At 41.4% G+C, this 23,260-nt stretch overlaps 1 protein-coding gene across 1 annotated transcript; it reads right to left on the minus strand.

Annotated features, from left to right (window-relative positions):
- Positions 1-7,284: 7,284 nt before the first annotated feature.
- Positions 7,285-12,573, minus strand: LOC141008055 (uncharacterized). Its single transcript, XM_073480247.1, has 8 exons — positions 12,457-12,573; positions 11,608-11,732; positions 10,991-11,356; positions 10,554-10,803; positions 10,235-10,458; positions 9,994-10,141; positions 8,198-8,307; positions 7,285-7,866 (listed from the first exon to the last, which is right to left on the minus strand). Exons 1-8 carry the CDS (start codon positions 12,542-12,544, stop codon positions 7,558-7,560), a joined length of 1,620 nt encoding a protein of 539 aa, XP_073336348.1. The 5' UTR covers positions 12,545-12,573; the 3' UTR covers positions 7,285-7,557.
- Positions 12,574-23,260: the final 10,687 nt, after the last annotated feature.

Raw genomic sequence — 23,260 nt, forward strand, 5'->3', positions numbered from 1 at the left:
CTCACATCTGGCTTTTATAACATTGCCATGGCAGAAGAGGACAAAAAACTCACAACCTTCACAACACCTATGGGGCTTTATGAGTTTAATAGACTCCCACAGGGGTTATGCAACAGCCCTGCAAGCTTTATGAGACTAATGATGGGCATATTTGGAGATGAGAACTTTCTAACTCTACTCTGTTACCTGGATGATGTGCTTGTGTATGCTCCCAACGAAGCTGAAGCTCTCAGGGGGCTTGAAACAGTTTTCAGCAGACTTCGTGTTCATGGACTAAAGCTGGCCCCTAAAAAAATGTCACCTACTGAGGAGGAGCGTGAAATTCTTGGGTCATATTGTGGATGAAAACAGTGTGTCGACCGACCCAGATAAGGTCAAGGCAATCGCCTCCATGTCTGAGTCTGATCTTATGATGGAAGATGGCGCTACACCGTCCCAAAGAAAGATCAAGTCATTCTTGGGTATGATCATCATCAGCAGTTCATTCCTGATTGTTCCCGCATAGCCAAACCTGTTTGCACTGACTGCACCACCAAAAGGAAAGAGAGGGAATGCAAGAGGCGCTGCTGCGTTCAGGAAACTGCTCCCCAGTGACTGGAGAGAGGAGCACCACAACTCATTTGAACGTCTGAAAGCTGCACTCCTGGAGTCTGTCGTACTGGCACACCCTGATTTCAACCAACCATTCATTCTTTGTACTGATGCCTCCCAGGATGGCTTAGGCGCTGTGTTAACTCAGCTCCAGGATGGCGACAGCAAGGCACGTCCTATTGCCTTTGCCAGCAAAGCACTGACCCGCGCTCAGTGCAACTATCCTGCGCACCGCCTAGAGTTCTTGGCATTGAAGTGGTCCGTCTGCGACAAATTTAGCTATTGGCTGAAAGGGCACACCTTTACTGTTTGGACAGACAATAATCCACTGATTATCCTCACAAAACCCAAACTCGATGCGTGTGAGCAAAGGTGGGTAGCCAAGTTACCGCCATATAATTTCAGCATCAAATACATACCTGGTAGCAAGAACATCGTCGCTGATGCTCTGAGCAGGCAGCCATTCGTTCAAACCCGTGTCAGCCAAAGGCTCATAAAGGAGCCATATGCCGAGCTTTTGGAGGAGTCTCAACAAGTTCGAGAGGGTGTTGTTCAAGAAGTGTTCAGGGCTGACGCCAACCACCAGAGCGTCGAACACCCACTTCGAGAGTTTCGAATGCTGCTCTATGACTGATGTTGAGGTGTCTGCAGTGTTGGCAGGACATGTTGAGTGGGATCAGGGGTCCAAACAAAGGGTGGTCGCTTGTCTTGCGCAGGATCTGGAGCAACTCATCCCACCAGGCGAAAGCACCCTGCCTGTCTTCTCACTCCAGGAGCTCCAGGATCAACAGAGAAATGATGCCACACTGTCGCAGGTCATTCCGTTTGTCACCCGTGCAAGGCGGTCTTCAAGGAGAGAGCGAGCCGGATTGTCAATAAGGGTGCTTAAAACTTTGAAACAGTGGCATAGGTTGAAAATGCTTGATGGTATCTTATACCGAGTGTGTAAGGATACAGTAACTAGGAGGAAGTGCCATCAGTACATGGTACCCACCTCTTTGGTCAGCGGTGTTCTGCGAGGCGTTCACGATGATGCTGGCCATCAAGGTCAGAGCAGGACTTTGTATCTGGTACGGCAGAGGTTCTTTTGGGCTGATATGGAGCGTGATGTCAGAGAGTACGTCAAGACTTGCAAGCGTTGTGTTGTCAGTAAGACCTTGGAACCTGAAGGAAGAGCCAAGCTTGAAAGTATTAAGACCACAAGCCCCTTGGAACTAGTCTGTCTGGATTTCTGGTCTGCAGAGGATGCTAAAGGAAGGAGTGTGGATGTATTAGTGGCAACAGTCCACTTCACTAAAATGGCCCACGCCTTCAAGTGCTCTGACCAGTCAGCAAAGCATGTCGCACGTCAGTTGTGGGATAAGTACTTTTGTGTCTATGGATTCCCTCAAAGGATCCATTCAGACCAGGGTGCAAATTTTGAAAGCCAGTTGATTCAGGAGCTGTTGCAGGTTGCCGGTGTAAAAAAGTCAAGGACAACCCCTTACCATCCCATGGGGAACGGCCACACTGAGAGATTCAACCGAACCTTGGGGAATATGATCCGGACTTTACCCCCCAGAGATAAACAAAGATGGCCGCAGATGCTACAAATGCTGACCTTTGCATATAACTGTACAGCTCATGAGTCGACTGGCTATGCTCCCTTTTACCTGATGTATGGACGCATTCCCAGACTGTCAGTAGATGTGATCTTCTGCAATGTGGAGAGAGATAATGACATCACTATGACAGTTATGTCAAAAGGATGAGAGATGACCTCAAGGAAGCCCTCGCACTGGCCCAGGTCAATGCCAATCCCAGCCAACAACGACAGGCAGACCTGTATAACAAAGGGGTTAAGGGCACAGATATTGAAGAAGGGGATCAGGTTCTCTTGGCAGATAAGGGTGGACGCGGACGCAGGAAGTTGGCTGACAGGTAGGAGTCTAAACTCTACACAGTTGTTTCCAAAGACTTAAGGTGCCATACTTACCACATTAAAAATCTCACCACCAGTCAAGAGAGGGTTGTCCACAGAAATATGCTGTTGCAAGCTAACTTCTTACCAGTGGAAGTGGAGCATGAAGTTGAGTCAACCTTTGACAGTGGCTCAGAAACAAGTAAAGAACACAGGAGACTCCTGTTGACTGAGTCGGAGGTTGACCGGTCAGATCGCACTGCCAGTTGGGTAGCTGAGTCTGCTGCTCCTGAAGGCCCCCCAGAAACTGAGCCTGTGCCCTTTGATTCCCCTCAACGGCCCCTTGGTAATCCTGTATCACCCTCTCGGGTGTCACAGATAAGCGACGGTGTCAGCACTGAGACTGACGGGGAGAGCGTCAGTGCTGCGTCAGATCTTCCCATTGAAACAGACATGGACAGCAGCAGTAAAGCAAGCAGCAATGTGGCAGAGACTAGGCGAAATAGTGTACAATCAGGATCAGGCGATGGTCAACCAAAGAGTCAAACAGCCAAGGGAGAAACTACTAAACTAGCCTTAAAACCTGATGGACTGCCACCAAGTGACTCAGTGGGCCATATTAGGACAAGAGTAGGCAGGATTATAAGGCCAGTTAACAGACTGATACAGAACATGACACAGAAAAACACACAGCCAAATGGCATAGTTTCATAGTTTGTTATGTCTCAGGGACAATTCTAAGTTCAACATTAATGTGCTTTTTTTGTGTAAACATACAGTTTGGGTTATAGTTATCTAGTCAGCTACAGGGGATTGTGTATAAGGCACTTTCCTAAGCAAGAGTACATTAAAGAAGTCTGGCCAGCTTCTTCATGTTACTTTCCCTGCTAGTTGGGAGACATTCATGTTGCGTGTAGTAATGTATATTTGAGAGTGATAACTGACTATGTTGAGATTACCCTTAAGCCAGCTATTATCCTGTACTGGAGCTGTTTTTTAGGAGTTCAGGGGGGAGTATGTAGCTGGGTCAATGATTACTTTGTTTTATTCATCTGATCATTCATTATTGTCATAATTTATTTATTTTCCTAATTAATTATGGTGAACATTCTCAAAACCTGGTCAATGCTAATATTATCTAAAAAAAAAAAAGTTAGAATTTCCTGCATTGTTTTATATCAGTTCTATTTCTAAGTTCCGGGTTCACCTGTAGCAAGGGGGAGCCTTATTGGGGTAACACACAAAGGGGTACATGGGTGACGTCGGACCAAACTCCCGGCAAAAATATGACTGTTCCTACCTGCAACTGTGTGTTTCCTGACTCTGCCCTGTGCTTCCTTTGCAGAATGTAGGAGATACACTAATAATAAATGTAATTTATTAATCACTGGTGATTAATAAAGCACTCGTAAATGGGGCACCACCTCCGTTGTTCGTCTATTTGAATAATCCGGAGGTAATTAATCAAATTCGACTGGACAAGTTTAACTTGTATCAATTCTAATCAATTTCAGATCAATTTATTCAATCTCATAAATGAAGTAGTGACTTCTACACAGATCCATCGGTTCTCCACATTAAAAACAAACCTGCACAGACAATGACATACGGTTAAATATGTTTATTGACTAAATAATTCAGATTAAATAAATGAAATGGCAATTTAAATGAATAACAACAGGTAACAGGAAATATGGAATAACTAAGTAATGGGTTATTAGTGGAATATGGGCTGATGGTGAGATCACGAGTTAGGTTGAAGCATTTAAATATTACGGGAGTAATTTTAATACTACCAAAATCCTAACCGACTTTCTCTTAAACTAAAAGATATGAATCAGAGCCATAGACACCATCTCATGTATCATGTGTGAATCCAGCTGTGATGAGCAATGGAAAGCCTACTTTCTTAGCAGAGTGGTTGAGTCCGCGGCGGCGGGTTCCCTCAGGTGATTTGCGACTCTAGCTGGCAGTCCCGGTTCAATGGTGGGGGTCAGCTCGTCCGGTATCAGCTGGTTGGACACCTCGGTCCGATGTCTTAGGAAGAGGGCAGCTGGTCCAGTACCGCTTGTCAACGAGTCTGTCTTTTGTTGGAAACCGCTTGCACGGTTTCAGACACAGCAAGTTGCTGTAGTGTCGTGATGATGATTTTGATAAAGATGTTCTTCTTCGTTGCTTCGAGTGGTTCTCAGGCTCTGACTTTGTAAACTAAATCTAACTTCTTGAATAAAATAACTGAGGATGATACGTTGATCAGGCGGATCTTCCGTTGTTAGTTAATGCAAGATAATCTAAATTAAGTTCACTTCCTCTAAATCAGGTTACAATACTTAACTGTATAAAACAAATTAAAACAGAACTTCGTTCTGGTACAAACTTAATAAAAGATACTGCGAAAAATATAAAAGTGAGAAAAATCAACGCGCGAGCACTTCTGCTGAGATCGCTGCCTTGAAGCGTGTTTCAAAGTAAAAGTAAGGAGCGGAAAAATTAAAGACGAGAGTTTCCAAAATAAATTACAAGAGTAAGAGTGAAACAAAAAAAACCTAGACTAACTCGAGACAAGTGATGTCTCTTAGTTTTGTTGTCTCCAAATGGCGGGCGTGCCTGGGGGCAGGACTGCCGACTTTTTGTCTCCGAGTAGATAGTGTGAAAATTAACAGGAACTCACTAAAACTAAACTTATAGTTTTAAACGTTTCAACACCGTGCTTCACCTTTCACAGAATCTCACCATGGCTCAATAGATGTACTTTGTCTATCATGAAAAGGTTTATGACATGATTAAAATCACTAACATTCAAAAGGAATTAAAACTTGATTAAAACGTAAAAGAAAACACACTTGAATATACCGTAGGTAGAACTGGTAGAATTGATCACTTATACATATTTCTCCTAGTTCTAGCCTAATACTTGTTAAAACAAAAACATATCAGAGACATTTACTGGCGATAACAATAAACATATTAAACAGAATATTTCTTAAATAGCTCGTCATCAGGAGGTGCTGTGGTTCCACCGAACACAGGACAGATTAAACATTAAAACTTGATCTCAGTCAATCTTAATCGTAGAGAAACGGGAAAAAGATCAGTTTTATGAAATTCTTTTACTGTTTCCTAATCTGTTAAAATTAAGAGGATGAGTTCCTGGTTTAATGGTATTTTAGAACTTGCTTGAAATCGGGATGAGTGCAGAAACCATTATAGGTTGGAATGTGTGATAAGAGAAGCGTAGTCGTAAACCATTAGGGCAGGAGGGCTGGAAAACAGAGAAGAGGCCCAGAGTACTTTTACTCTGTAGTGGATTCATTTGATGATGAACTCAACCGACCTGAGAGAAAGGAGTGTCAATATCTTGAGTGGGGGAAGAGGACAAATGGTTATCCAAAGCTGTAAATAAAGGAGAGGGGTTCTCCTGTGAAGCGTCCATCTGACGGTTTCATTGAAAGCAAAACAAGTCAGGTGAAGAGGTGAGAGACTTCATGGCGTCTCTTTCCTGAAAACAGTCAGCTTGCAGATGAGAGGAGTAATTAATGCAAGAACAGAACCTCAATGGAATGCAGAGGCGATGGACATGTGTTCCTACACATGCTTCATGTCACAAGGGAAGATGATAATGAAGCTGTTAAGAGCAGTGAGAAAAGCACCACAGAAAACATGACAACTTGTGAAACAACACACAACTCTAGTGGAAATTGTTGTGCCACCGGGGCACAACAATTCCAGAGAGCAGAAAACCTGGAAAGGAAACTTGTCAAAAACAAAGACTTTCATAAAGAGTATCAGAGATTCATGTCTGACCTGATCAGTAAAGAGTATGCAGTGGAAGTACCAAAAGAAGAGACTGTGTCTGAAAATGATAGTGTGTGGTACATACCTAATCATGGGGTATATCACCCCCAAAAAGGGAAACTTTGCGAAGTTTTTGAATTTGCAGCATCATCAGGGCAAGTCATTGAATACAAGGACCAGATTTAACAAATACACTAATAGGAGTGTTAACAAGATTCAGACATGACCACATTGGTTTAATGTCAGACATAGAGGCAATGTATCATCAAGTGAAAGTACCACCAGAGGATCAAGACCTCCTGCGATTCCTCTGGTGGCCGAATGGAAACCTGAATGAGCCCTTGAAAGAATACAAAATGGTTGTGCACTTGTTTGGGGCGACATCCTCTCCCAGTGGTGCCAACTTTGCATTAAGGAAGACAGCTGAGGATGCTAAGGACAAAATGGCACCTGCTGCAGTTAAAGCATGCACAATTTTTATGTAGATGACTGCCTTTTGTCAGTGTCAGATGAAACCCACACTGCAAAAACAGCCCTTCTAGAAAGAAGCAAAAAATTCTTATATTCAATCAAATCATCCTATATCAAGCAAAAAAATCTGCCAATGGGGTAAGCTTTTTTCGCTTGACAAGATTTCTTAAAATAAGCCCAAAATTCTTGGCTCTGAAAGACTAAAATGAGACTTTAAACTAGACAGAAAATCTTAAATTAACCCGAATTCTTCTAAAACAAGCAATGAAAAAAACACTAATTTAAGATTAAGTTACTTAAAATTAGAATTTAAGTCTCTTGACTAAATTAAATTTAAGAATTGACACCTTAATCTGGGATTGATAATGAGCATAAAAGTAGTTAAAATAAGACATCATTTCTTAAAACAGCATAACAAATATAAGTGATGTTGTCTTAAATCAAGACACCAAAACTTTCTCATTTAATATTTTTTTATTAACTTTGCAATACAATTGCTCAACTCAACATCCAAAAAAGGTCAACTTCCACATTCCAGAGCTATCATAATCTAACAGATTGAAAAGCCAGTTTTGATTTGAACCTCACTATCAAAAAAACCCATCAGTTATTGTAGCAGCATACTACAGCAATAAACACCATGTTGCAGCTGCTTTGCAGCATATTATCCCACAGGAAAGGTTTTCAATCTCACCAACAAATGTGTCTAACTGTGATGAACTTTTTTTTTAAACAGAACATCATCTTTCTTTGAAATACTTACAACAGGAAGAGTGGGGCAGAGTGATGGACAAAGGGACTCACTCACTGAATGACTTCCACTCACCCATCGCTTTTTTGTCGTGAGGGGTCAAATCCTGCTCATGAATTGAATCTTGAAGTACCTCTGTCTGCAGTACTGACAGTAGTGTAGAAATGCACTTGGGGTAGGTCATGTGCAGGGCATAGTAATATGCCATGACGTAGAGAAGTCCCTCATTAAGTCTGTCTATGGTGAAGGTGGTCACAGGTGTTTTTCTGATGGCGATCATACAGTTGTCCTCAGAAACGAGCAGAACCGGAGAAGACAGGGGTCGCTGCTGCATGAAACCATTAGGATCCTCAGAAGTCTAGATGACACAGATAAATCAAGAAGATTAGAAAAAACATTGCAAGTAACATAAACTTAAGACCTGGACTAGGACATTAGAGAAATCATATTGTACTTTAAAACAAACAGTCACAGTAACCCCTCAGCATTAAGCCCACTGCAAATGCTGAATGCACAGCTAGTTCCAATGATGTTAGTACTACATTAAGTACACTATGGAAAACACTTCCCCTTTGGAGCTTTTGAAATGATAAAAGTTTATCTCAAAGTAACTAAACCTAATATAAAATGTATGCCTGAAAAACTGTAACATATATTATGAAATGTTTCAGTAAGTCTGTAAATCTCACCGCTAGGACATGGAAAAGAGCCTCGCTGCTTGAGCCCAGTTTCTTCTGTGGCAAAGTGCTGGACGGAAAGAGCAGTGGCATGGCTCTGAAGACAGCTGTGATATGCTCCACTGGTTTAATGGAAAAGGGACAATACAAGGTGGTACCATAAATAACTTTAACATAACAAATAATTACGAGACATTATTATTAGGGATAGACTGATTATCGGCCGGGCCGATTATCGGCGCCGATATTCGGCATTTTGACGCATATCGGCATCGGCCTTTTTTTTAATCCGACGGCCGATAAGAGATCAATTTAAAACTGGGTTATTTTGGCTCTGATGCAGCCGCACCTCTCTGTCTGCTGTCGCTACTCTGTCTCCAGCATTGTCCCACCCACAGCACCATCTGAGTGGTTACAAGCTCTGGTTACACGCACAGGTAACAGCCAATCAGCAGTGAAAGCTGTGCATGCACAGTGCTCACGTGAGTTGTAGAGTTTCGCTACAGTCTGCTGAGCGTGTAGAGCCAAGCGGACCGGTGGGCTAACGTTACGCTAATGCTAATCAGCCTTCACCTCAATGTGCTTCCCTGCAACAAAACTGGACTGAATTGAGTTCATTAGGTTTTTACTCTCTCTCTCTCACACACACAGACTTCTACTATCACGGACTATTTCCATATCGATATTATCAGCAACCTTGTTTCGAGTGATTAACACGCACGTCTGGAGGGACTGCGAGCGAGCAGAGCTGCCGCTTATGTTTATATAACGTTAATGGGCTCACAGTCATGTTACTAGTTGAGTGTAGAGGACTGGGATGTTAATTACAATTTCAGGAGAGTCTGCTGCCTTAACTTACCTTCGAAACCGAGCCCCCAGGAACAGCGCCGGTTCCGTTCGGCAAAACTTTTTCTCCTCTCCGCTCGCAGTCCCTCCAGACGTGCTTGTTAATCACTCGAAACAAGGTTGCTGATAATATCGATATGGAAATAGTCCGTGATAGTAACGTAGCCCGCCGGTAGCCCCACCGGTCCGCTTTCTCCTCCTGGCTCTGGACGCTCAGCAGACTGTAGCGAAACTCTACAACTCACGACGTTACTCTGAGGCCCAATACGTTAGCGGCAGCTGTCTGTTCCTATGATAAACACTGATTATTAAAGAGAAGATGCTGCAGGCTATTTAGTGTTTTTAACGGTTTAATCACTTGAAACAAGGATGCTGATAATATTGATAGGGAAATAGTCAGTGATCAAAGTAAGAAGTGTGTGTGTGTGAGTAAAATTCAGTTAGTTTTACTGCAGGGAAGCACGTTGAGGGGATGGCTAGAGAATTAAGAAAACTAAAGTTAAAATTTAATTAATAAAGAAGTGTGTGTGTGTGTGTGTGTGTGTGTGTGCCACATGAGAAGCTGCAGAAACTGACAGCAAAGCACCGTCTGTCTGAGAGAAAACTGTAGGGCAATAATGGCTGTTTAACTACCAAGTTATTTTACTCTACCTTTTTTTTGTGTTGATTGAGATCCCAAGCAGCAGAAAATGACATATTGTTAGATGAAGTGTGTCCTGAAGCTGTCTTTGACAGTTTCTTGTAGAGAGGAGCAGGATATTGCTGTTCAAGACTTAAGACATAATATAACTGCATCAAGGCCAATATTTTCCCTTTTACTGCAAATGAATATCGGCTCCAAATATCGGTTATCGGCCTCCTTGACTACTAATAATCGGTATCGGTATCGGCCCTGAAAAAACCATATCGGTCTATCTCTAATTATTATATAAAATGAACAAGTCAATGTATTGTGACTTCACCTCCATTCAAAGTTTTAGGAGGCTTCATGGCCTTCTTCATAACTCCATAAAACTGGACCTTTGAATAGAAGGTTTTCCATCTGTTCTGCATCTCTGATATGTACTGGGAGTTGGTCGGTTGGATGATTCGCTGCAGCTCATCCAGCACCTGAAAAATAGATTCTGATAAAGAAAAAAAAACTGAAAAAAAGTACATTCTGATGACTTCTTCAAAAAAAAAAAACCCAACAACATTACTTACATGATCCAGTTCTCTGAAACAAGGGTAAGCCTCTAGAATCTTTGTTGCTCTGTCTTGCTCCTTTAAAACATCAGAGGTGATGAAGCGTCTTCGAGACTCAAATTCCATGTTCAGCAAATGAGTTACCGCAGCTTTGTTTGGCTTTTTGGACTTGTACATTTCTTGGAGGGTCTTGTAGTGTCTTGCTTGGATTTTCTGGCTGTCCATGATGTCAACTGAACAAGCTGAAGACATTACAGGAACGTTATGGTGGAAAGGGGACACGAGATTTCCAAACTAACAAGTAAAACTGACAAATTAAATGTAATAAGATACATACATTCTTCATCACTGCTGTTCCGGTTCTGCGCTGGGGTGCTGGTTCTAGGTGACAGATCTACTGGGATGCCCATGGTGTTAACAGGTGACCGTTCCAGAATAATGGTGGATGTACTGGAATCTCCATCATAGTCAGTAGTTGCAACGTCTGAACTGACTTCTTGTCGTGGTTTCTTGGAAGGAGGACCTTTGGCCTTCTTTGGACTTCTGACATTTGAGAGTCTCTTCATGAGCTTTTTGGCAACATGCTCCTGTGAGGCATATATAGTTAACATTAAAAAAAATGACAATAGGCTCAAACTTTCTTATATTCTAATTATATCTTTCGGCAATGTCTTGCTCCATTTGAACTTTCTGTCACGATTTAGCACTGTATGAACAGAAATCTCAGTATTAACATCATACCAGCAACAAGCAAAAGTGACAAAATCTACTCACCCACTCATTGTTTGATGACCTGTCTTTTATCATTGGATAGTAATCCATCAGTCGCTTTGCCATGGCATTCACCTCATGTTTGGTGGGGTATCTGGAGTCCTCTGTGGCTCTTGCGATGGAGATCATGTTAGTCATAGTGTTTCTTATGAGTCGGCAGAAGAGCTCCTTGGATAGGGTCACATTGTGCTCGGTCCCCAGCCGTTTCTGTTCAAAGTAGGAGCGTCGCACCTGTTCAAGCTCACTGTCTGTGAAGACTATGTATTCTGGGTTTGACATAGTCACAAATTTAGAAGTATTGGCCTCCTCTTTTGAAAGGTCACTGCCTCCAGTGGGGGGTGATTGCTGAATTTCGGGAACAGTATCCACCTAAAACACATTGACACAAACATTTATTGAGTAACTTTGTCATAGTATGTTCTTACTTGTTAGTTCAAGCATTATCATTTTGGGGATTAAAAAAGCACTTTTTTATTTTATATCCACTGTTGAAATGGACTCAAAGCAGAAATGTCTAAACAAATGACATATTTATGTATATGAACCAGATTTAAACTGTGATATTGGAAAAATGTTGTACTGTTAAACAGTTCTGTTGTACTGTGAAAGACAAACCTGACCTTTTCATCTTTATTTACAACAAGCCATATAGCCCGCCGCCTCAAGAAATTTTCAGGACCAGGAAAGAGGTCTTTGATGTCGTCTCGGGAAAGCGAGTGGAGTAAGTCTTCTCCAATATTAGCAGCTGGAATATAGAACAGGTTATCATTGAATTCCCTCAGATTTTAACATAGCAGGTGAGGACATTTTGCCAACACCCCTTGTACAATAAGCACTGTTTGGACATTTTACACATTTTTCCTATTTTTACTTCAAGAGCAGTGAGTGAATTTGACAGCATTTATAAATTACCGGTACATATATTGAAGCCATGCAAACTACAGTAAGAGTGACAATAGAGCCTTGCTAGATAAAATGCATTCACATTTCATGTCAGTTAATATTGTAAAGCTTGATAGACAATTGGCACCACAAATGGCACCTTTAAACAAATGCGTTAGCATACAGATTAAACTCAGGCGCCTTGTACTTATTGTGCGGGGGGGAGAGGGGGAGGGGGTTGCCAAGGTAACAAACACCGAGTCAGTGGCAAGACTTGAACCGGGGTCCTGTGCGCGCAAAAGAGCTCCAACGGCTCCGGCTCCTGCCTGGGCATGTGCACTGCTTAATCAATTAACCCTTAACATTTTACAACCAGGCATTTTTCAGCATTTACAGCCCCTAATATTAACAACATGGACCCAAAGCTTAATTAGACTTAACCTATTTCTAGATGGGAATCATAATGCAACACCAGCCGGTTTTTTGATGTAGATAAGCTGCTAAACTTTAGCCCATTAGCAAATCCACAAATCGTTAAGATAGGTAAACAACGCCAGCACAACATAAAAGTAACCCCTGTAGCATACCTCTGAGTGTGGCAATTGCAACCTCGTCCAGTTTGTCCATCTTTTGACTCTGATATCCATCCACAATCGATGTTTGAGAATAATACATTTCGAGCAGCAGCAGGTGACCTCCGGAATAGCTGCTGTGTAGGCCTAATTCAAATTGCAACGGACTCCAAGCGGAGAAAAAAAAAAAAAAGAAAAGCGCGACAGGGTGGATTGTACCATCTTCCAAGAGGGAGCGGGGGTGGGCACTCAGCCTAAATGAGTTTATTTTGCATTTATACAAATTATATTCATCTAAATAAGTTTATATTACTTTATAATTATTAAAATCGAGGCACACTCATGTGATAATTGATAAATGGCAAGTCGTTTCTGCCGTCATAAGACACTGAATTATGGTGTGAGCAATAACCAGGACGTATCACCAGGTCATGGTTCAGACGGTTCAGACAGAGCAGGGGCAAACGCAGGTCGGACTCCAGCTAGTTAACTCAGGCTAAAAACGGGGGAAATGATTTCTTGAAGGCATTGCTCCATTAGAAATAAAGTGTGTGTTAAAACAGTTAGTTCTTTTAGGTCAACTAGACTTGGATGTTCTCAATACTGCATTAACTGGATTTCCCTACTCCACTTGATGTCAAAGACAAACCAAGCCCTATAGCTTACAGCACATTAGCTTCAAGTGATAATAAATTGAAGCAATCCTCAGGCCAAATGATTGTTCTACTAAAGATATTGCCATTTCTTATTGATACAGCTGAAGATACTGAATACTACAAAATAATTCTTGAACTCATAGAAATTGTTAAAATTTTGTTTGCTCCTGTCATTGGTCTACAGACAATTAGCAAGTTGAAAAGACTTAATACTTTAAAACTTTGCAAGTCTTTAATAAGGCATAATCAAATGTATGAATGTTGTCAAAATGTAAGTTATTCTGAACACCCAATTTTTTTTAACGAGTGTGCGTTGGGACCAACTTCAGAAATACGCAACATGTCGTATTTGAAAGAAAAAACAAGGCTTTCCTTGGAACTGATGACATAGACAATGCAGTGTCTGTAAAATGGATTAATCTAAATGATAATAAATATATACGGGAGAAGACATTACTTGTAACTGCTGTTAATTCCAATGATTTACCTGAGTTTGGACTTGTGAGCAATATCTATGTAATTAACTCATCATTATATTGTTTTGAGTTGCAGCAGCATACTACTGTTCGCTATGATGGAAATTACATGGCATATACAATAGAGATTCCAAACATGGCACAAGCAACTGAACCAGGGCTGGACTGGGCCATTTTTTTAGGCCGGGCATTTTTTACTTAGGCCAGGCCACCACCTGTTTTTTTTTTTTTTTTTTTTGGGGGGGGGGGGGGGGGGGGGGGTATTTATTTATTTATTTCATTCATTTATTCGGGGTGGGTAATTTCATTCAGCTTCGATACTTACATCTAAGAATAAATAGAAATTATATAATAACATTGGTTATATATAAATACTGTATACCATAAATGATATATAATTGCAATCCAATTCATCATAAAACAAGAAATGGCTCGATACAAAAGGTGGAAATTTGATACTGCAATACACAAAAACGGTATGTTCACTATAGACAGTAGTAATGATATGAGTACACTGGGGTATTTACAGTATAGTACTATGGTAGGTATGTACAGTATAGACACTAGTAATGATATGAGTACACAGTACTTCACACCCATAAGTACAAATATTCCAACACCCCCACCTCTGCCATCTTAATGACAGATGTATGAGTGACCCCGGTAGACGACACTTCACCCCCTCTTAATGACAGATGTGCGAGAGAACTTAATTTCAGGTCAGAGGCGAAATAAATCCATCAAACTGCCAGTCCAACTAGCCATGATGAAACAACCTGCCTGCTAGCTAGCATGCACACCATTTGCCCAGGTTGCATTGCTTAATGGCTAGGTTACATGACTGGCAGAGTTAGCACCAATGAAATTAATATCCAATTATAATACATATCTGAGTGATGACAGAGACAGGTGTGACAGATGTCCATCTCTGTCTTACACAGATATCTGATTTATGAACCAGTTAGGTTGCAGTTTATCAATTATACTCACAGTGATCATGGCCGTAGTGCTCCCCGGGTCCACCTGTTGACCTTCTCCGCCACTTGAAGCTGCCGCAGATGTTGAATCTCCGCGTCCAGAAGATGCAAACATATCGAATATTTTTCTACATTTTGCAGCATCCACCTGGAGGGCCATTCTCTTTTGGTCCCTAGCTCTTTCAGCGCCACCCTTTCTCTTTTTGCCATCCATGGTCAGATAAGCTACTATAAACTACTTTTTATCACGCTCGGTCTTAGCTGTTTTTACAGGCACCTTGTAGCCCGAGAGGGAGGGGACCTGCCGGGCAGACCCTGCCCTCAGCTCATTGGTCCAGCAGCTACATCAGTCATGAACAATGGGCCGAGCTACCAGTTTATGCACCAATAGGAGGGCTTATATACCGTCATTCGCCTACAACGGTATGTTAAATTGTTATTATATTTCACGTCGTAAAATAAATAAAATAAATAAAAATAACGCAGGCCAGTAGGCCAGAAAGCCTCGCAGGCCACCGGGACAATGCCCGGTTTGCCCGTATTGCCAATCCGGCACTGAACTGAACTCATAGCATCTGATAATCTGGTAGATTTCACTCCATATTATAGTTATACTCACAAGGATGTGACATATGTCCCTACAAAATATTATCTGGGAGATGTGCTTGGGCTACACAGAGCCTCATCTGATGGACTGTAAAAGGCGCACTGTTTAATGTGTTTGCCACAAACTGTGCTTCTTGACCGTCAATTTTGTTGTTTCATGATTCTTTCTTCTTCAGATGAACAATCAATTAGCAGTCAGATGCCGATGCTGCAGGATACTGCATGTTCTTTTGTGATTCAGGATGCAATTGAGTCAAGGGTCATATCATTTTGGCCATTTTTTCATTTTGTTTTGTTTATGGGCCATGCAGTTTTCATTCAGCATGGTTATTTGTATTATGTTGTGTGTTGTATAGACCAGTCTGCTGTCATCTTAATATGTTAGATATGAAGCAGCAGGTTCTGCCCTGCAATGAAAATAATAATAATAATAATAATAATAATAATAAACCTTTAATTGTCCTTGTTTCATGGCATTCTTAAATTGAGAAGTTGTGCAAATGGTCTTACTCTTAAAATAAGGCAAATAATCTTGTCACTGCACTGGGTTTTATTGTAAAACATTTTTATACTCTGTTTCTGGTTCATTCTAGCTCAAAATTAGCTGGTATATCTTAACAAGAAAAAGTAAGGCACACTTTCTTAAAATGAGATATTTTTTCTAATCAAAACATGCTTGACAAGATTAATATTCTTTTTGGGCAAAAAAATAAGACTTATTTTCTTGATACAAGGCTTTTTTTACTTTCTTGAAATTCCTTTTTTGCAGTGCAAGCAGTTGATGTGGTCAGAGACTTGACAGCACTGTGTGAGAGTGGAGGATTTCATCTTACAAAGTGGATGAGTAATAGCAGGACTGTTCTAGCCTCCATTCCTGAGTCAGAAAGAGCAAAAGAGGTTAAAGATTTGGACCTTGATCATGATGCATTACCTGACGGAAGAGTCCTTGAATCCTTGAGTCCTTGAGTGAACTGGTGTACAGAGTCAGATGTTTTCAAGGTCAGAATTAATGCAAAGAATACACCATAAACTAGACGTGGCATCCTGTCATTTGTAAGTCCTGTATATGACCCGTTAGGGTTTTTGTCACCTGTCATCCTTCCAGCTAAAATGATCCTGCAGGAGCTGTGTGGCAGGAAAGTCTCCTGGGATTAAGATATCCCTGCTGACCTGGCTCAAAAGTCACAAAAGTGGATTTTGGATCTTGCAAAACTTCATGGTTTCACATTGGACAGATGTCTAAAACCAGTTGGTTTTGGAAAAGTCACATCTGCACAAATGCACCACTTTGCAGACGCGAGTGAGAAAGGTTATGGAGTTGTCACCTACCTTCTCATTAAAAACAAAAAGGGTTCAGTTCACTGTTCATTCATCATTGGGAAGTCCAGAGTGTCTCCATTAAAACACTGATTAAATCCACTGTCAGTGGATGTATGTGAACTCTGAGCTGAATCCAGCCGACCATGCATCCAGAGGCATGAATGCAGACACATTCATAAAGTGTCAGGACTGGACTGGTGGGCCAGATTTTTTGAAGAAAGATGAGAAACACTGGCCAGTTTCACCTGATATCAAAGAAGATACAGAAAGATGTTGTTGAAGTTAAAGCTGCAGTGAGTGCGAATGCTACAAATGCATATGAGAATACACTTAACAAGCTCATTTGTCATTATTCAGAATGGCACAGATTAACAAGAGCAGTTTCCTGGATGATGAAGTTGAAACAACTGCTCCACAAACTGAGTGTACATCGCAAATTACTCACATTACAAGCAAGTGGGAGACTGAGTCATGAAAGGAAAACTGAGATTGTTGCAAACCAGATGCAAAAGTTCAAAACAACTATCAGTGGATCTTTGCTCACTACTGAAGATATTGCACTGGGAGAGATTGAAATTGTCAAACTGTATCAAATGCAAGGCTTATGTGATGAACTGATGACTCTTTAGAAAGGTGACAAGCTGAAGAGAAGAAGTCACATCATCAAGCTTGATCCTGTCGTGCAGGATCAAGAAAGATATCAGCAAAACCTGGTGAACAGAGAATGGCAAATCTGCCACAAGATCGCCTGATACCAGACAATCCTCCGTTCACTAGTGTAGGAATAGACTATTTCGGACCCTTTGAGGTCAAGTGTGGGAGGAGTATGGTCAAGAGGTATGGGGTCTTGTTCACATGTCTCACAGTCAGAGCAATTCATATAGAAGTTGCTAATTCTCTCGAAACTGATTCCTTTGGACGATTTATAGCCAGGAGAGGCCAGGTGTCTATAATGAGGTCAGATAATGGCACGAATCTGGTGGGTGCAGAGAAAGAAATGCGTGAAGCAATCAGAGGCTGGAATCAGTCAAAAATCTCAAATATGCTCATGCAGAAAGGAATCACTTGGATATTCAACCCACTAGCAGGTTCACATTTTGGAGGCATCTGGGAGAGGCAGATTCGTTCTGTGAGGAGAATTCTTAACCAGATACTGAAACAGCAGCCTCTTGATGATGAACGTCTCCACACATTGTTCTGTGAAGTCGAGGCTATTGTAAATGGCAGACCTATAACAAGAGTGTCAAATGATCCACATGACATTGAGGCTCTCACACCAAACCATTTACTTCTTCTGAAAAGCCAACCAGTGCTGCCTCCTGGAGTGTTTCAGAAAGAGGACTTGTATGCCAGGAAGAGGTGGAAACAGGTACAATACCTGTCTGACATCTTCTGGAAACGCTGGACCAGGGTACTTGCCGCTTCTGCAGGAGAGGCAGAAGTGGACTGAAATCAGGAAAAATCTGAAGGGAGGACATGTCGTTCTTATAGTGGACGACGGTGCACCAAGAAGTTCACGGGTGATGGGAAAAGTTGAAAAGGCAGTTTCTGATGCAAAAGGTCTTGTTAGATGTGCTTTTGTGAAAACTAAAACTAGTGTTTTGGAAAGACCAATAGATAAGTTATGTTTATTGCTTGAAATGGATGAATAAGTTCTTATTCCGTGTGTGATACACTTGTGTTTAAAGCATGTGATTTATGCTCCACACTAAACTTGAGTGAAACTTTACAAGACTGACTTTAGTGATGTAGTAGGTGTAAAATATTGAATAAAATGTTGTGCTGTATGACTTTATTTTCACTCTCACATTTCACTTTACGATGTGCAAATTTACAAGTGGATCGCCGATATTGTCTCCAAGTGTATTTTGGGCAAAATTGTCATCAACCGTCCACCAACGTCATCAGTCACTTGTCAACAGAGTGCAAGCTAGGTGGAGCATTTTTACTACGAAGTTAACATGAGTGGCAGTTCATATAAACATAAAAGCGGGCAAAGTGCAAAGAAAAGGAAAAAAGAGAGCAAGGAAAAGCCAAATTACAAAAACTGGACACATATTTTGTTCGTCCCCCTGGAGATGAACCCGACATTGTTGTTGGCAGCGATTCAGGCCCGCCAATACTGCCAGCACAGTCAGGGAGCCAGATTTACAGGTAGCAATTCTAACAATCACTGCACTATACACAATGTGTGAGTTAGTTGTAAACTGTTGATGGTTGTTATTGTAGTAGCCCAGCCGCCTAGCTTAAATCCCCTTCTTTCTCTCTCGGCTGTATCGCGGTGATGTTAGGGACTCAGCAGTTGCTAGCTGCTCCAGGGTAGAGCCAGACCTGGTACCTGACCAGCAGCCCCCCTCCTCACCCGCACTGGACACTGGAAATGAAAGCAGCAGGTCTCCTCATGCTACAGGTGACACGCAGACCGTGGATGATGATGTTTTCTGACTGATTGGGCCAATTTTGTTGAAAACATCCAGGACGCCAACATTAAAAGATATATCCTTAAGATGGGCCCATACAGACCCAAAGGTCCATTTCCCACTGATAACGACAATCTGTGTTTTTCGGAAAGTTATTACACCTCTACCACTAAAGTTGGGATGAAACTTCCCCGCAGCTGGATGTACTATTCCCCCAAATTAGACTGCTGTTACTGTGAGCCTTGCTGTCTTTTTGCCAACCGAAATGCCCCGTATTACAACAATGCATGGGTAAACGGAATAAGAGATTGGAAACATCTTTCTGCCAAAGTTGAGAAGCATGAATCCACGCAAATACATCTTGCTGCATGCATAGTCTACGAGCAGTGGAAACTCAACAACACAATAGACGAAATGGAGAGGAATGTACGTAATGCAGCCTTGTTTTGGAGACAGGTCGTGGAGTGCATTGTAAATGTAACTCTTACTCTGGCTTCATGCAACCTGGCATTCAGGGGGCACAGGGAAGTTCTAGGTCAGGGAAATGCTGGCAACTTTTTGTCAATAATCGAGTTATTAGCTCGCTATGACCCTGTTTTGAAAGAGCTAATCAACCGACCAGAAGGGTCAGCGAAATACCTAAGTCACCAGATTCAAGATGAGATTATTTACATATTATCTCAACGCGTGAAAGCTGACATAATTAATGAAATAAATGAAGCCCCGTTTTATTCGATTATCATGGACACAACGCAAGATGTGTCAAAGATAGACCAGCTGAGCCAGGTGTACAGTTACGTAACTGTTGTTAAGAATGACATGGATATTGCAACAGATATACAGATCAATTAAGTGTTTTTGGGTTTTGAGGCGACTGTGGGCTCATCAGCATCAGAGCTTGAAAACCAAATCCTGGGCTCTATAGAGAAAAACGGAATAGATCTGACAAAATGCCGCGGACAGGGCTATGATGGGGCCGTGAATATGAGTGGTGCATATTCAGGAGTACAGGCAAGAATAGCAGAGAAGGAGCCCCTTGCCTGTTATGTTCATTGCGCTGCTCATAATCTCAACCTAGCTCTCAACGACTCTGTTAAAAACGTCCCTGGAGTGAAGCAGTTCCATGACACTGTAGAGATCCTGTACAACTTTTTTGGTCACAGTATCAAACGATGAGCGCTCCTCAGTGAGTTAATGAAGCCAGAGAGCAGAACTGTCACATTAAAACGCCTCTGTCCCACTCGCTGGACATCTCGACATGATGCGCTTTTTGCGTTAAGGCACAGATATGGAGACATTATAAAAGCCCTCATCAAAATATCCCTGACCAGTGACAAAAACGATGAGCGTGGTGAAGCAAGTGCGCTCAAGAATGCCATAAGCAAATTTTCTTTCATATTTTTAGTCAACATGCAAACCAAGATTCTTGAATGTATAAACGCTGCCTCACAGTTACTGCAAGCTAAGGACGCGGATATTCTGAAAGCATCTACTCTTCTGCAAAACGCCATCAGTGTTTTGATGGAGTTTAGGGAGCAATTTGATGAGGCTAAATCTGCCACTCTTGCTCTAGCTACAAAATGGGGAAGTCAAACGCAGTTTGAAGCAACCAGGGCCAGAAAAGTTGAGAGGCACCTGGCTGCAGGCCTCCACTGTGAAGTCGCTTCCGGTGCAGGCTCCACTGTCAGGACACCTCCACTGTCAGGACGGAAAGTGACGACATTTAAATCTGGATTTCACCTGCATTTTCATTCGAGAGAGACCAGCGAGTGAGCATGTGTTCCGAGTAGCAGTGAGTTGCTGATTTTTATTATCCACAGAAAGTAAATGCATGGTTTCTTGTGTTCTTCGTCAATATAGGTGCCGTAAAATAATAACGTTATAGTAGTCATTAATGATGCAAATTAGTTAGATAACGTCAAAGTTAACTTTCACCAGTGGAGGTTAGCATCAACACCGTAAATTATCAGGGATTATTAACTGTATAGTGCATAACCTAAAGTAACTGTTCGCATTTGTTTGTATGTAATGTTATAAAACATTTTTGTAAACTCTCCTTGCATTAGCTGGGCATCGTCACAAAGTTGAAAACGTGTCTTTCTGAACTCACAGACGTGATATGTGAGACAGCCAAGCTACCAACACGATGCAACACACCATGATGTTTTGCCAGAGGTCGACTAGCTAATTAGTGATATCACCTGTTTAAGTGCACAAGTGGAATCAAAATGTGGCAGGACTACATGGCACATTTTTACTTTTTTATTTTTCCACCTCTGTTGTAAACTACAGTATATAAACAAAACGAATAGTAACTGAAATTACTGAGAAGTAGCTTCTGCACCATCAGTACTTTTATTTTTGATACTGAGGAAGGAAATACACATTTAGAGTGACGTCTGAGAAGGGCCCTCTGACCTCCAGACTGACTGATGGGATCTTTTCTTTTTCTTCTTTTTGGAGCTTGTGTTTTGAATATTACAACTGATCATTTTGCTTATCTATATATTTTCAGGAAGAAGAGCAGCAGGCTGAGGTCTCAGTCAGACCTGCCGATGTGGACACACCAGTGGAAGGGGTAAGCTTTTTCACAGTATCTATTGGTCAGATACTGTTGGTGCAGCATCTATGTACAGACATCTTTCTTTGTCTTTTCCATAGGAGTCGGTTGAAGATCGCATTCTTCACGATTGCAGACATGCAGCAGAGCGGGTTGAGGCCAACAGACAACTGTTGTCTGCCAAAGTAGACCTGCCTGATGTTCTGTGCTTGGGGGAGGAGAAACAGGCTGAGGCTGCTGTGCAATATGGGAGGGTGTGGAAAGAAGAGGTGGATGAGCATAAAAAGGAAACAATCCTGGAGCCCTTCAAGTTCACGTTTTACAATACTGAGGACATGTGGAAATTCTGTGAAGAAATAATGGACAGAAGAAATTATTTGGCCTATTGTGAATGTCACACAGATGAGTGAGTTTGTGTTAGAATAAAGAATAAAGGGCTACAGAACATTTATTCATGTTGTGACTTGTGTTTTTTTTTTGTGTGTTTTTTGTTTTTCTCATGGATCACTTAATAATTCACTTGGATTATACTGTAGATATCAAGAGTAAGGGTAGTATTTAGTGGTAGCTACTTGGGTGTTCCAGCAGAACAAGAACATAATTAGCATAGACATAGAACCAAACATGAAATTTATGGTGGTAAAGAATAAAAATACAGAATTATACAACAGGAAGAAAAATTGAAAAAATATATAGAAAAAGAGCAGTTCAATAAAGTCAAAGTTAAATGATAAAAAGTCAGTTAAGTACTGTATAGTGCACAATAAAATGTATAGGCCAATGACATCTTATGAGATGTTGGCTTATGAACATGAGTAATAACTTAAAAGACCATTTGTGCACTGAGCAATGTTATTCCTGCCCTCCATTGTTTTCATTTATCAACTATTTGACCTTCTCTTTTCAAGATCCTCAGCTTTGTAGTAGGCTGCAAATAGACTATTGAGCCCCGAGTCATATCACCCACCGTTTGTTTTTCGTAATGACTAAGTTGTAAAATTACGCAGTGCAGTGTATATTAGTCGGGCTTTTTGTCCTAGATTTGGACAGAATAAAACAAAATGCCCACGTTGGGGCTCATGCGCAACATAAAAGGAAAACACGGACCAAAAACGACAAACAAAAAAGTTTACTATATAAATACGATATAACGATTTATACTATAGGCAAGGAATTAATAGATTTTACGTCATATTGTTTACTAATTAATGCATTTGTGAGGAAAACGATTCAACCGGAAGTGCATTCGCGATTTTATTTTGAAATGTATCCCGTGCATTTCCTGTCCTGACAGTGGAGGCGGCCTGAGAGTGGAGCCTGCGGCGGTAGCGACCTCACAGTGGAGGTCTGCAGCCAGGACCTCTTGACAATTTCACTACGACGACGACGCCGCCACCACCACCCCTCCCCCACATTGATGCGCAGATTAAAATTTGACAAAACACTCACCATCATTTGACTTAAAAAACGCTAATTCATCCACCACTGGTCACCTTAGTACATCTTAACACATTTATTTTAGCTTAACACTTGATATTTGGCCGGATAAATAAGTTGCCACTCAATAACTTTGTTTTAAGCAACCACTTGTTGCCAGCAAACGTGAACGTAATTAACAGCTTGTCTCAACCAGGTCAATGACAATTAATTCGCTTCACACCCCATGATATGTTAACACGACTTCATACAGCGATTACCATCCCGTAGAAGTAAATATATTCGGTTCTTACCTTATTTAAGCCGTATAATCCACACAGGGTCTTTGCCGTCTTCTCCTATTACCAACCGACATGAGTGAAAAAGG

This window comes from Pagrus major, chromosome 14, assembly GCF_040436345.1.
Source record: "Pagrus major chromosome 14, Pma_NU_1.0".
Lineage (NCBI taxonomy): Eukaryota > Metazoa > Chordata > Actinopteri > Spariformes > Sparidae > Pagrus > Pagrus major.